Below are 15,664 nucleotides of genomic sequence, written 5' to 3'. Positions count from 1 at the left end.
ATTTTATTATTTTAAGAATATTGTTAGTGGATTGCTGACATGACATAATCTATATCATTAAAAGATTAAAGAGTGATTAGGATTTAAAGAAATCTATTGGTAGAGTATTCTAGGAAATCTAGAAGACCTGAATTTCATGTATAAAATAGCCATTGTTCTATCTAAAGATTAAATTTTTTTTTTAAAAAAAAGCCTTCTCATTCTCATAGACTATACATACACGTGCTCAGAGGCCCTTAAAAATAGTTTTTTTTTTTTTTTTTTTTTTTTTTTTTGTGGCTCCATAAGAATTTGGTCATTTCAGATTAATTTATGGGTCTTAATTTTGGCAATTGAATTGTCATTTGAGAAAAAATAAAAATGGCCATTGGCATTTCACCATATAATTTAAGGAATATTTAATGATTTTTACCTAAAACAATACCACATGAGATTAAATATTACATTTAAAATCAAAACGAAGAAAATTAACCGAAGTGAAAGTGGTGAAGTAATGTGAATGCAAATTTTGTTTGTCCAACTTGTGTTATAAAACATTTATGTGTGTCTATATATATATAATTATATATGTATGTATGTATTATTAATTTATGTTTTTTTAAAAATCAGTTTGAACTAAATATTAGGGATATATTTTTGAAAGTAAATTATTAGGGGTATTTTTGAAAATAATGAAAAGTAGACTCCAAAAAAATTATTCTAATCACACTCATAATGAAAATTATGAAATAAAATTTAAAAAATGGTCCAATACTAGGAGTGCAATCTCATTATAATTTCTTCATTTTTTTTTTGTTCTCGTTAAATAAGAAAACTTGATGCTAAGATCCTCATAACTCAAGTGACACTTTATGATGTTTCAAACTTAAATGTTTAAGATTCAAACAATCTAGTATGAAACATTAAATATCTCAAAAAAGGATGTATTATTGCTTAGAAAAGGAAATCTTTTTTTTTTAGTTAATCAAATTACTTTTCCCCCCTTCTCTAATCACATTGGCTTTAAATATAACAAAGTAAATTATTTAATTAAAAAAAATATAACCTTCTGATAAGAAACATTTTGACCATGCTCCTCGAGGCAAATTAGGTTCGTCCAAACACTCCTGCTCATTCAACATGCTCCACACGTTCGACCTATATGTGTTGAGTAGCCAACCGAGTCATTGTAAGGGTCAGTGGTTGATGAGGATCATTCGCCAATTATATGATCATCCATCATTAATATGGTCGGGTGAGTGAGAACACTTAACTCCTTAAAATGATATAAATATTATACTCTACATTTACGCACCATACCATAAGGCCCCTTACTTGTAGCCCTAAGTACGAGACATTGAACCTAGTGATTTTGGTACAAGTAACACATTATTCCCAGTACGTTGCTACATCCATTCTAGCAAATGTGGTCACTTAAGACCCCTATGCAAATACTAAGATATCATAATTTTATTTATAACTTCACCATCGAAAGATCTTTGGTTTTATGACGAAGTGAATTACCCGCTTTGATAACGTGAATCATCACCTTCTATACAAATACTACGAGACATTTACTTTTATTTGACAGCAATTGCAAACTATAAAATAAATAACTTTTGACCATCGCACTCTTTATTTCGTTTAAAATTTGTCCTTTTTCGCTTTCAATTAACGGGCTAAAAAGGAAGTTCAATTTTTTTATTTTATTTTTACGCTTTCATTCTCATTAAAAAAATTGAAAAACAAAACAAACACACGCACGAGAAGCTGGTAGACAATATAGACTAGACTCACTAGAGAGAGAGAGAGAGAGAGAGAGAGAATAGCTAATAGTCTAATAGATAGGCAGCAGAGTCAGAGGCTCTAACTCACAGCTCAGCCTCTCACAACTCCTTCAACCCAATCTCCACATTTCACCGAGAACACACGCTATAGCTCTCTCTCTCTCTCTCTCTCTCTCTTCTCAAACCTCAAATCTTCTTCTTCTCTCTCTCTCTCTAACCTCATTCCAATTTTTACGCTACAGCGTATTGCTGTGTGTGTGCGTGCGTGTGTGTGTGAGAATTTTGCTGCTTTAGCTGAAGGAGGGAGGAGAAAGAGCAATGGAGTCGACGGAGTCTTCTTACGTTTCGTCGCCGGAGGCACCGCGGAAGAGATCTCCTCCGCCGCCTAAGTCACCGACATCAGGTCTCTCCTGATCCGATCTGCTTTCTCTCTCTCTCTCTATGATTTTTTTTTTCGCTGCTGAGATTCGTTTTGGTTGCTTAGATTCAGTGCCATTGTTTTGTTCATATATTCGTGTTTATGTGGTAGTGTATTGAAAAATAATATTTGGTTTGGAATTTGTGTTTACCTTTTTTTTACGTTGAAATTTGAAACCCTAACCCTAAACCCTAGGCTACTGAGGAAACGATGGAAACGTAAGATCCCGTGTGTTAGGCCTTGTTTGGTTGATAAGAAAGTGTGGTTTGAAACTCTATTTTGAGTTACACCTTTACATCATTTACAATAGCTTTTGGAATATCATTTTCACTTTTGACTCTTCCATTCACTCCTTTTTCCTCAAATGTGATAGAGAATTTCAGCCTAAGCTAGATTGCAAACAATGCTTTTAGATCTTGCTTTTGGCCCACTTTTCTCTCTCTCTCGATAATTTGATAGTCGAGTTGGGAGGATTCGAACCCTGGACATCTCCGTAGGCGCTAGTTGAGCTACAAACTCTTGGCTTATAGCTCACTGCGAATCAGAATCCCAGCTTCCAATAGTTATGACACAAAGGCTCGTCCTTAACACTTATTTTCGTATTCTTCTTGTATAGGAACATGCGGAAAAGAAGTGATTGCCAGACCCCAGTTTACTTTTACAGAATTGATATAATAGGTCTCCATTGTATCAGTGGCCTGCAAACCAAATTAACTTCCACTGGCTAACATTTTGCCGCTTTTCTCTAATCTCCTCCCAAGAAGAAGAACAGCTAAAATTTATGAAAAAAACGAAAAAAATGAAGTAATGCTAAATTCCCCATTTGTAGTAGCAACACATGAAATGGCCCTTGAGCTACCTTGCTTTGAATCAGCTTCATCTCATCTGATCTAGCAGGAGACCATAACCATTTTCCATTGTAAAGAACACTTGATAGTTTAACCGAGATGTTACTCGACCAATATTCTTGTACAATGGGTCCTCCGGATGCCAATTATCATGCCAAAGGAATATGGGTCCTTTGTTTCCCACTCTAAATCTCATTAGATGACTAGCAATAGTCCTCAGTTGTATAAGATGATTGGTTCTATGCTGAGTTTTGTATTCAATGATTTGCATAATTTTACAGATAAGTATTTGCTATATGCTTGTGATCTTTTGGCTGTTTTTGCCAATTATGCACTCTGTGGCCATTTAAATTTGTCCCAGCTTTGTTATTTCTGATTGTATGTAAACAAGATCTAACACATGCACACATTAACTCTTAATGATATATATTAAATTGCTAATAGTTATAAATTTGTACCAACTTTGTTATTTCAGCTTATTGATTCTATTCTCTCATGCTTTTTTCTACTAGATTCAATGGAAAAGCCCACATATATCAGGTTTCTTGTATCAAATGCTGCAGCTGGATCTGTTATTGGAAAGGGCGGCTCTACAATCACTGATTTTCAGTCACAATCTGGAGCACGAATTCAGTTGTCACGCAATCAAGAATTTTTTCCGGGGACAACTGATAGGATTATTATGATATCTGGAGCAATTAATGAAACGCTCAAGGCTGTTGATCTGGTTCTTGCCAAATTGCTGAGTGAGGTAATCTTGATGTTTGTTTCAGTCATATTTCTTTAAAATTCTTCGACATATATCTAATACTAATTACCGATCAAAAAAAAAAAAAATCTGATACTAATTACATTTTTTTTTTGGTTGGGTAGATTCATGCTGAAGAAGGCGATGATGTTGAGCCAAGAACAAAAGTGAGACTTATTGTTCCAAATAGTTCATGTGGTGGCATAATTGGGAAGGCGGGTTCCACCATCAAGTAAGAAAACCGTACCTTTTAGTTTTTCAATCATAAACATGATTAGATCTGTGGTCTTAATACTTACCGATAGATGAGCAGTTCTTCTTGACCATGACATCAAAACTCTGTTGTGATTGAAATGTTTCTTCTATATTTTTTCCTTGTCAGAATGGTTGTAGAGTTTCTTCATAATACTCGTCTGCATGTTCTCTGTTTTTGAGGATTCATAACATTAATTTTGACTACAAATTTTATTTGGATGATATTGAAATGTGTTTCACAGAATTTTAGTTTACCCAGAGATAGTGGATCTCTAAGTTTTTTTACTGCAGTTGTATCATTTCCCTTTCATTGTGAAGATATAAAATTTTTCTTCATGAAAATGGCTGTCATGTACAACATGTTCAAAAAAATTGATTTTACAGCTTCATAGAGCACTTAAACTATGCCACTTACAAATCTGTGAAGTGCAATTAAGGCTGATAATGAACTTGCTTGTGATGAGGCAAACCCACACACATATAGTTGGGTTTCAGAATTGAGAGCAAACTTTGAGGGTTATATAGGCTAGAGGAGATAATTTTTTTGATAGGTAAGTTATGCACCTAGTGGGTCTTAATTTCATGACGTCACCCTCCATCTAGCATTTAGAAGGCCTCAGGTGCTAGTTAAGTTGGAGCTCATTGGCAAGGAGATACTATATGTATACGCAAAATGACAACGTTGAAGCTTGTGGTGAGGTACACCCTGTTTTTTGCTCAGGAAGCAAATTCTTTCAAGTCCACTTCTTATGCCACCAAAGAAAATTTGTCCAAGGTTAAGTGTTTCATAGTGAATAAATCTTACATGAATTGGATTTTTTTTTTTTTTTTTTTTCTGTGGGGGGGGGGGGTGTGGGAGGGTGGTGGTGGTGGTGGTATACTGGTATTATAATGTAAGAGTTTACATAGTGTTTAACAGGTAAGGGGAAGAATAAGGAAATCCATCCTTTCCAATCTACTTCTCATGCAACTAACAAAATATGTCATTTTAAATGTTTTATAGTGATTAGGTCTTACATGAAATTGGACTTGTGTTTAGGAGACTGGAGCATGGGAAATGGAATGAAAAGGAATTTTTTTTAAAAGAATATTCTTTTCATTCTCTTGTTGGGGAGTTTAATAGGAGGGAATGAAATGGAACCCCTGCTCCAATCCTTTCCCTCTTTAGCCCATTTTTTAATCATTCCAAAATTTGGGTACTTTCTTTCTTTCTTTTTCTGATAAAAAAAATAAAATTCTATAATTCATTTCCTTTCAAACATCCATACAAGAGAGAGATTAAAGTTTATTCTTTTCTATTCTATCCATTCCATTAAATTCCTTTTTAACCTCCTAAACATGGTGCTGATGGGCTTCATTAAAATTACTATGCTAAGGATCTTGAAAAGCTATTGTTACGTTCTGTGGTATATGGTTGTTAGATTCTTCAAAAAAGTGATAATAATTAAGAAACGCACAATGCTAATTGACATTTAGACTTTGTCTCCAGTTACCTTTTTTTCCCCGGTGGGGTGAAGAGAGGTTGGGGTTGGGAAGTCTCTTGAATTACATAATTGATGATTCCTGTAAGTCAACTCAAGTTGGAATTGGAATACCTTAGGTAAAGAATTGGTGCTCAAAATTGCAAGTTAGAGGTAAATCCCACCCTTTGTAAGGTGGATATTGAGTCACCTAGAAGATTAATTGTAGAGAGGGAGTATTTTTGAGGTCCTCAATCTTCGATTGTTAATCTACCACATTTGTATATACTAAATGTATATTTTATTATTGCTCTGGTAATCTTTACTTTTCAGTAGTTGCTCAATCCCAGAAAAGCATTGACATATATTGACTGGATAGATGCAAAATATTTCATTATTTCTGGCAGAAATCTTGAGGATGTTTGGGAAGCTTTCTTTCCAAATTTTTGGTGTATATGTGCAGGGAGATTTTTTTGAATGTTTCTAGGTCTTTATGATTCAGACTGATGGACTGTCTTTGTAAACTGACTTAATAAATGATTAATGTAAATGGTTGTTGATCTAAAAGGGGTACAAAGACAAGGAGATTTGTGCTTAGACAGCAGGGAGGCAAGCAGTTTCAAATTTCATTATGGTGCTATTTTATTGAGAATGTGCAACAGTCTAGACCACCATCTTTGTTATAATTTAAACCTTGTAACCACCATTTCTCAACTTTGTTTCTTGCAAGGTCAAGTACTTCTTGATTTTGTATTGCAGGTTTCTGTTTACATATTTGCCTAAAAAAGTGGCTATTGCTGATATCTAGTTTTTCAATTGACCAGGTCCTTTATTGAAGAATCACAAGCTGGCATTAAGATATCTCCTCAGGATAATAATTATTATGGGTTGAATGATAGGCTGGTGACAGTTACAGGAACTCTAGATGAACAGATGCGGGCTATTGAGCTAATTCTTCCCAAGCTAGCTGAAGATCCTCATTACTCCCAGTCTATGAATGCTCCGTTTTCATATCCAGGTGTGCCTTCTTTTATCAGCTTATCAATTAATGATTCTGTATTTTCACTCAGCAGCTCATAGTTTCATATGATACTAGTGCTTTACATGTCTTTGCTTTTGTTTTTTAATCTTCTTGGGTCTTATGGATTGAGTAATGCTCTTGAGTTCTAAATGGTGCCCTATTCTGTATTTTTGTATGCGTTTTAGCTAAATTAGCTCCTGTGAAGTGTGAGTTTACAGTTTGGGTAATGCATATTTGGCTCTTGTTTAGAGTTTTGCAGTGAAAATCTAGTAGATATTTAGCATGCTATAGATATGTGTAAGGTTTAAAAACTGGACCGGACTGGACTGGCTGGTTTGACTGTGAATCAATCAATTTTCTGGTTTGGTTAAAATAAAAAAAACTGGAGATTTATCATTTAGAACCGGAAACTGGTGGTTTGACTGGTAGAATTGGGAAGCAGACTGGTTTTAAACAGTTCAAGCCTACCCAATGGTCAATGCTCTGTCTTTAGTCTTCTCTCTCTAGTCCCCCCATTCTCTTGTCTCTTCTCCTTTGATGACTTTAGGGAAATGGCCTCTATGTGCAGCCTTTGAAAATGACACAAATTTCGCTGGAGAGGAAATAATCATGATTAGTGGTGGTGGTGAGGAGAGGGGGGAAATGCAATTTCAGTCACAGTATCATAATTCAGTGGGAAGCAACTTCCAGCTGAGTGACAATAACATTTTTTTTGTTTTTGTTTACAAACATCAGGTGACTATTAGGAATGATGTATTTAACTACTAATAGAACATATTAAAGTTGGAATGATTAGAAAATTGGAAATTAACCTTACCTCCCACTGAGCCTTTAGAGAGAAAAATTGGATATAATATTGGAAGGCAACAGAATATTGCATCTGATGAGGTTGACGAGCAGAGTAAATACCCTCACTATTTCTTGATATACATCATCTCCAGCACCACTATCACTACTCCTATTAATTGGGCTGAGGAGCTTAGTGACCTATTTGATGTTAAGAAATTAGTATGTTCCCTAAGAACATGGGTTTGGAAAAATAAGGACAGAAAAATCTCTGAGCTGTTTATAGGAAGAAATCACAAAAAATACGAGTTATCCAATGGCAAGAGCAAAAGCCACAATCATCATGATAGGTGATGTTAACCATTTTTATAGGAAATGAATTTCAAGTATGTTAGAGATAATGGCTCATATTCTAAATGAGAAAATAAAAAGGTTTCTAGTTTAGAATACAGGTCTCATGAGCATAGCTGTGGAGCAGAGCCAATCAGGCCCAATATGGCTTTATTTAAGTTTGTTATGCCTGGGCTGAATTATGGTTTAGGGGATGCGGGGGTATGGTATGGATATATTGGGAAACTCAATGTACTAGGTTAGGGTTTAATTCAAGGGAATAAAAAATTGTAAAGGATGGCTTAAAATCACAATAGTAGAAGTAGTAAAGAAAGACATGTCAATTAAGGAGGTGACAGAAAGTATGGTTTTAGATAGGATATAATGGCTTTAAAAAATAAATGTGGTCAACCTTGATTAATATGTTGAGATTCCATAACTGACCCCAAAGTTTTGGGGCTAAAGCTTGGCAGCAGTTGTTGCTGTTTAACTTCCTATCCACCGACTAACTGATTTTAAATAGTCTGTTGAGTGAATCTGTTTCTTAAATTTCCTGTAGGTATTATTGTTTAAATAATTGCTCAAGTATCGTGGACTCTCTTGAGGAAAAACATCCCCATAGAACTAGGTGATATGAACATAGTAGTTCATTAGCATTTAAGCACAGATAATATTGAGTTGAGTCAATCGACAAGTCTCATGAAAAGTCTTGTACTAGACATTCTAATGTTCTATGTTTTAAAACTGATTCTAGATGGCCTTCAAAAATATAAAAGATGGGTAGACCATTCTAGTTTGTAACAAAGGTTCAACATATCCTTAAAAAAAGGGTTTATAGCACGGTTTTATGGTTGCTTATAATGTAAGCATGGAGTTATTCTAGTAAAGTTTGATATCTAGTAAGTTCTCTTGAACTTGAATTTTAGGTGTTTACTTCTCCGGTTTTCATGGTATGCCATATACACATGTGCTTCCTTCTGTTGCAACAGTAGCCCATAACTCAATGAACTATGGACCAAATGGAGCTGGGGGGAAGTTTCAGAACAACAAGGTTTGTTATATTCCATAATACTTTCGTTTCATTGATGTTTCTTGATCTTAATTATACTTATTACATTCCTGCTCACCTTTGATGAATATATCATTTGCCTAGGGAGGCTTTATCAACTCTCATTAGTATACTCCAATTTTGCATGCATGGCCACCGATGTTCCAATCTTCAGTGACCTCAATAAAAGACTGTTTTATGTATCATGTTTTCCAGATTATTTGACCTTTTTATATATTTAAATTATAACCTTGAATATATATATATATATATTAAAAATTAATAAGTGATTTTATTAAAGAATTATAAATACTGGAAGAGCACAAAAGGGGCAATTAAATATTACAAACGAAAATTCATATCCAAAAACTCTTGGAAAAGAAGGGACATGGACACCATCACAAACCAAAATTCAGTAAACTAAGATTTCAAAAATATTGATTTAAGCTCAAGAGTGGAAACCTCAACATGGTTAAATGTTCAATAGTTCCTCTCCCTATGAATTAATCTACGTAAAGCAGAGGGCAATCACTTTCAATCTGCATTTCAAGAAGTCGTATATCACTATGAACATCTTTCTGTTACTAAACATTTAGCTTGAATGATTTGAAAGTGTTTTATACTTGGTTTTTAATAAATTGATTTGGATATTATTATGTTTCCCAGAAAAAAAAAAATCAATTTAGAAAACTTCACCTGTATTTCATGTCCTTCTCCTAGACCATGCTTACTGGAACTGAAATTTGAAGTGGTTTGTTCTAGATATTTTCCACTGCTTTGTTCGTAGACAAAGCAAATATATTAAATTAGAATCTTATGTGGTTTTAAGAATATAATAGTATAACTATATAATTACATAATTGTTGCTGTGTACCTGATTCATAGACTTTTAGCTTTGATGCACACTAGAGCAACTCATGGGCTTGATCTTTTAATGTCTCTCTTTCTATCTCTGCCTTCTACCACATTAAGATTTTAATATGTGAGATAAAAAGAAACTATGCTTTGCAAGTTTAAGATGACAGATTGTTTTCTCTTTCTATCTCTGCTTTTCACTGATAGAAACTATGCTTTGCGATCAAAAGAAAGTATGCTTTTCTACTAAATTGAGAACCAGCAGGGTGGGATGCATGTTCTTTGATGGTATTATTTAGAACAAACCTACCTGTCACTTATCAATAAATAAACCCTAGTGTTGATAACAAAAAGATCCATATCAAATTGAATGTGTTTCCAACCAATCTGGTCTGTCACTGTACAGGCATTATCTTAGTGAGTGCATTCGTGTCTGTCCTTTTTATTTCATTCAATAATATTTTGACATTGTTTTGAGATTTTTCAAGTTGGGATGCATTTGCGCCATGTATGTTTTACAAATCATGATTTACAGAAAGGCTTCTGATGTTTTCCAGGAGGATCGAAGTAACTCAGTGACCATTGGCGTTGCAGATGGTCATATCGGGTTGGTTGTTGGCCGTGGTGGAAGAACTATAATGGAAATCAGTCAGGTATATAACTAGCAAACAGTGTCATTTCACCCATAATATTGCATATGCACTAATTTGACCACTTTGATTTTGCAGGTTAGTGGGGCCAGAATAAAAATATCGGATAGAGGTGATTTTATGTCTGGAACATCTGATAGGTAAAAATGGAATTGCCAATGTCATCGTTCATCAATTTGCTTGCCTGTAGGATGCGTTCTTTGGCAATAAATATTTTAACATCTTATTGTTTTGTACCTTGTTCTGCAGGAAAGTTACAATCACGGGGTCACAAAGAGCAATCCGTGCAGCTGAGTCCATGATAATGCAGAAAGTGGCCTATGCTTCTGAGAGGGTGATGGATTAGTTTTCAAATGTTTCCATTCAAATTTCTCGTTAAGAATATTTTGATGAAGCTACCTGCAATTTCCTTATAGATATGGTCATTTTTTAAAAATCCGTCCACATTTGTTCTCACATGATGATATAATTTGGGAGAGATCTGCATACTTTGGTAGTGGCAAGAGCGGAAATTTCCTTTTTGTTGAGAGAGATTATTGTAATAGGGATTGTATGAGATTATAGATTATTTTTCCCAAAGAAAATGTTGGAAATAGCCATTGTTGATTGACCATATAGAATTATTAGCTTTATTTTATTACTCTGTTCACAGTTGTAATATCTAAATTATCAGGTATTATGTCTGACCTATATCTTCATTGGATATTGAGTTTTAACATTTGAAGATTTTTCTAATGGAGCATTTCTGCTGCAACTCATGATAGTTATATACTCTTTGAATAAATTCAAATTCTGTGTCATAATTTTGGGGGTTTCTTCTCAGCCATAGATTTGATATGGACAATCCAGGAAGCTGGATATGTGAGACTCCTGTTTGTAAGTTTGTACTCACATGGTTCACCTTATTTTTAGACTCAAGCACGCCTTTGGTAGTCAAAGTTTGGGTTGGCTTCTTGTTTGTTTTGTTATGATTTGTTTTATGGGGCCATTTAAAGTCTCAAAATTTTTGATTCCCCAACCAAAAAAAAGTTTGAAAATTTTCATCTTGACTATTTAGGTTTGATTTTGTTTTCATATTAGGCTTCTTGTACATTTTTATTAGTAATTAGACCGTTGAGTGTTATTTAAACAAATATAGTCTGATCATGAATAAATGTATCTCTTGACCTTTGTTCCATCTATGGACCTGGTTTTTCTATTTTACTTTATTTAAACAATGGATTTGTCGGATTTACTGGGATATGAGAAACCTTTATTTATTTAATATTTATTTATTTTATTGAAAAAAAAATTGGTAAGATAATAATGGATAAAATAAAATTTGAACTATGTTTGACTATTTCATAAAACTAATAAATTTAGCTACAAAATTGAGTGTAGCTTTAGGTTATAATCTTATTCAATATCTTTTTATTGGAGGTGAGTTTTGACAAATCAATCATTAGATTGCATTTTTTTCGTATACTCTCCATGCTTTTCTAGAAAATTAAAGACTAATAGATATATCATTAATAAATTGTTTAAATTTCAAATTTTTGTAATTTAAAATTATGCATAAAATATAATCTTATAGATTATATAGTAAATAATATTTGATTGACACAAAATTTGACATGTGTATTAAGTGTGTAAAGAACATGCAATTTAACGGTTAGATTTTCGAAATATATAATAATATTAATAAAGTTCTAGCCTTGACTTACAATTAATTTTGTAGCTAAATTTTGTCTTCCATAAAATACTAGTTCTAAAGTATCGTAGAATGTTCGAATTTTATTGTGGTAAATGGAAAAACATATTATTGTGGTCAAATTATTAACTGAGATAAATAGCAAACCCAATATAAGAATGGGATGAAACATTAAAGAGTAAAATGAAAATTTTGAAATATAAAATGGGAAAAATGAACACGATACCAAAATTTTAGACCCAAAGGAGTACTATAGAGTTTAATTTTGTCCCAACGTAAAGTTGTGAACTGGAAGAAGTGGCTAGCAACAAGCCCACAATTATGGCATGCACTGTGTGGGGAGCCAAACTCTCTGGTTCCTACGCAGGCGACATTTTAATGAACCTATCATCATTAATTAATTATAGTCTTATGGACTTGTAGTTTGGTGTTATCTTGCACAGGCGAGGGCTGAGACAGGAGTCCCGAGTCCAAGAGTGTGAAAGCACTGCATGAACTATTCAACTTATGTGTCCCAAGTGTTTTAGAGCATCTGGAGGCAAAAATTTGACTATTTAAAATTTATAAAAATTATTTTATCTATTTTACTATTTTACTTTTATAATATATGAAGATCAATAAATTTATATTTTTAGTTATTTGATTAAATAATATAAAGAATTTATTAGAATAATAATAATAAAAACATTCATCACGAACGTTAGGATCCAACCATAACCACCACCACCATTGTGACAACCACAACCCACAGTAGGAATCAACCAAGCAGCCTGATCTACCAACACAACCACTGCCACTACTTTGGCAACCACAGCCCACAACAAGAAAAAAAAAAATCAACAAAGCACCACAATCTACCTACACCCACCTGATCCCAGCCACCACTACGAAACCCACCCAACCCACTACCACGAAACACCCATACCCACCTGATCCTAGCCACCACCACCACGAACACACCCATAGCCATCCCCACGAACCAACGCTGACGAACCCACCCACCCACACTGATCTACCTACAAACCCACCTACACAGACACCGAACCCAGCAACTCACTTACAAACCCACATTGACCTACCACCACTATGACTATCCCACCCAAGAGGGAGATGAGGGAGACGTTGGTGAGCGAAAAAAACAAAAAAGAGAAGAAGAAGAAGGATAAAAAGAAAAGGAGAGAAGACCGAAGAGAGTGAGAGAGAAAAGAAAGAAAACATTTTTGTAACCAGAGAAGAGAGAGAAAAGAATAAAGAATGAATTTTTTTTATGCCTTCTGGCTACAATAAACAACTGCTCTTGCATGGTAGCAAGAAGGAAAAAAAATTTACTTTTTGACTCCACTAATATTGGGCAATAATTGGAGTTTGTAGTGCTAAAAATAATAATTTAGCTTTGTGGTGCTAATTCCGAAGCTTCTCTCTCCCTCATACCTCTAGTATATCAAGAGAGTGATTTAACTTCAATATTTGTAGGCCGGCCTGCTGTTGTGCATGCATGATAGCACTACAATCTACTGGTTCATCAATTGCTTAAAAAAAAAAAATTTCTGAAATTAAATCATCACACTCAAGTTAACAACAACAACAAAGTAACTTTTATTTTATATATATATGAGTAATACTAATATCATAAGGCTAGTAGTAACAATGTTTAATACTAGCTATAGTGCGAATTCGCAGACATGCACGTACGTATGCAACTTCCACCAACACATATTCATGCATAAGGTAATATGGTGATAAGGCTGCAGCAAATTTATTTTTAGAATTACAAATGCCAAAAGCCAAACCATCAAATGCTACTAAAACAAATAAAAGCTTGCTTTTTTATGTTCATGGGAAACCATGACCATACCCCTCCCCATATCCTTCTCCATAGCCCGAGCCTGAGCCGTAGCCAGAGCCAGCGCCGGAACCACCGCCGCCACCTCCACCTCCACCACTACCTCCGCCGCCACCTCCACCCTTACCACCTCCACTTCCATATCCCTCACCACTTCCATATCCGGAGCCATATCCGGAGCCACTTCCACCTCCGTTTCCTCCACCTCCACCACCACCACCACCACTACCACCTCCACCGCCTGATCCACCTCCTTCCCCTCCACCAGACCCATAACCAGAGCCACTTCCAGACCCATATCCAGACCCAGAAGCACCTCCACCACCACCTCCCCCACCTCCCTTACCACCACCACCTCCTCCTCCAGTTGCACCATATCCAGAACCACCACCAGACCCGAACCCCGAACCATACCCGGAACCATACCCAAGTCCTGAACCACCACCTCCACCACCACCATGGCCACCACCACCTCCTCCTCCACCACCTATACCACCTAATGATCTAGCAGCAAAGGCAAGGTCCACAAAGAGTAAAACCAAAAATGCAGCACCAGTCAGCATCCTAGAGCTGGCCATTTCTTATCTTCCAATACTACTCAACGTGGGTTGATTGAGACTCAGTTATATAATTTTTTTTTTCTTTCGAAAAGGGTGATTGAGATAGAGAAGTCTGCGTGTATAAGCACTCACTTACTATATGAGATATGAGAAAGCAGTACTTTGTGGGTGAAAAAGGCTAAGGTAGGGTTCCTATATATAGTCGTCGTAAAGGGTCACATATTCCATGCTTGTTTGACATTCTAGTATCTTCTTTAATCGCAAAGTACATTAGATAATGATGATTAGGAACGTGTATGTGGGATTTGATTAGTGGTGTTGTTGGTGACGGTGGCGGTGGTGCTATACTGCTATACATTGTGCATGATAATGTGGTGCACTGTATTCTTCTTGTCTGTCTTCATGCAATTCTGCCTAAAGAATAAAGTTTCCTCCCACTTTTGAATTGGATTTGGATGTATCCTAGCTAGAAGTATGATTTGTTGTTGCTTGTTGGGACCAATGTGATGTAATCGCACTTTGTTGATCAGTTCAAACTTGGAAGTGAGTGCATCATTCATCAATGACTGATGAGGGTACTACAATTTTTTAATGAGTAAATTGTGAACAAAGAGAGAATTTGGGTACTACAAATTTTATTAAAATTGACCAAGCCACATTTTAAATACAAAACCACCAAAGTGATGTATAAGAGTGATGGTAGGTTACCGTACTATACTAATTTTATAAATTAACGTGTCAATTTGAAAAATATTAAAAATATTACTAATTTTACTATAAAAGATTTATAAACTAGTGTGATAATGAATATAATTAATACCACATTAACAACATAATAAATATACTTCTTATTTATTTTTTGTTTTGTGTTTAGTCGTTAATATATCAATTTATAAAATTTATGTAGTTAAATTGTTAATAGCCACATGGCCCACATCATTACTCGTCCTTGTCATGTTAGTTTATAAGTATTTGTAGTGGAAATTATAGTACCATTAGCATCTTACAAACCACTTGAGTAATATAACAATTTACTTACTATTTTTTTGATGTGATAACAATAACATAGATTATCATGTAATTCATTTTTTTTTTTTTGGTAGTAAAATTAATAATAGCTTTAAGATTTTTCTTTGTTAAAAAAAAGGAAGGAGGGAAGTGGTTACCTATTTTTTTCACCACTTGGATTGTTAGGGTGACAAATTAGGTAATAATATATAAACAATTATCTTCTTGAGCATAAATATATATTACCACATGCTAGAGGAATTTTTTGATACATCATAAATGAGGATGTGATTTAAATCCTAAATGTCTCTATTAAAAATATTAAAATTGCTTATGGACCTAAAAGTCATTAGTTATCTTCTAGAGCAATTGTACAAG

At 34.6% G+C, this 15,664-nt stretch overlaps 1 protein-coding gene across 2 annotated transcripts; it reads left to right on the top strand.

The window, feature by feature from the left end:
• The first annotated feature begins 1,784 nt into the window (after nt 1–1,784).
• Nucleotides 1,785–10,939, top strand: LOC142640658 (protein BTR1). 2 transcript variants are annotated; one of them, XM_075814846.1, is made up of 8 exons: nt 1,785–2,169; nt 3,545–3,783; nt 3,906–4,012; nt 6,320–6,513; nt 8,622–8,683; nt 10,093–10,188; nt 10,264–10,325; nt 10,435–10,939. In XM_075814846.1, exons 1-8 carry the CDS (start codon nt 2,085–2,087, stop codon nt 10,529–10,531), a joined length of 942 nt encoding a protein of 313 aa, XP_075670961.1. In that variant the 5' UTR covers nt 1,785–2,084; the 3' UTR covers nt 10,532–10,939. The 2 variants fall into 2 exon arrangements, with proteins under 2 accessions (XP_075670961.1, XP_075670960.1); XM_075814845.1 differs by having other exon boundaries at nt 1,789–2,169; nt 8,559–8,683.
• The last annotated feature ends 4,725 nt before the right edge of the window (nt 10,940–15,664 follow it).

Source organism: Castanea sativa, chromosome 6 (assembly GCF_040712315.1).
Source record: "Castanea sativa cultivar Marrone di Chiusa Pesio chromosome 6, ASM4071231v1".
In the NCBI taxonomy this organism is placed as follows: domain Eukaryota; kingdom Viridiplantae; phylum Streptophyta; class Magnoliopsida; order Fagales; family Fagaceae; genus Castanea; species Castanea sativa.
This window is presented reverse-complemented; position numbering and strand designations above follow the sequence as displayed.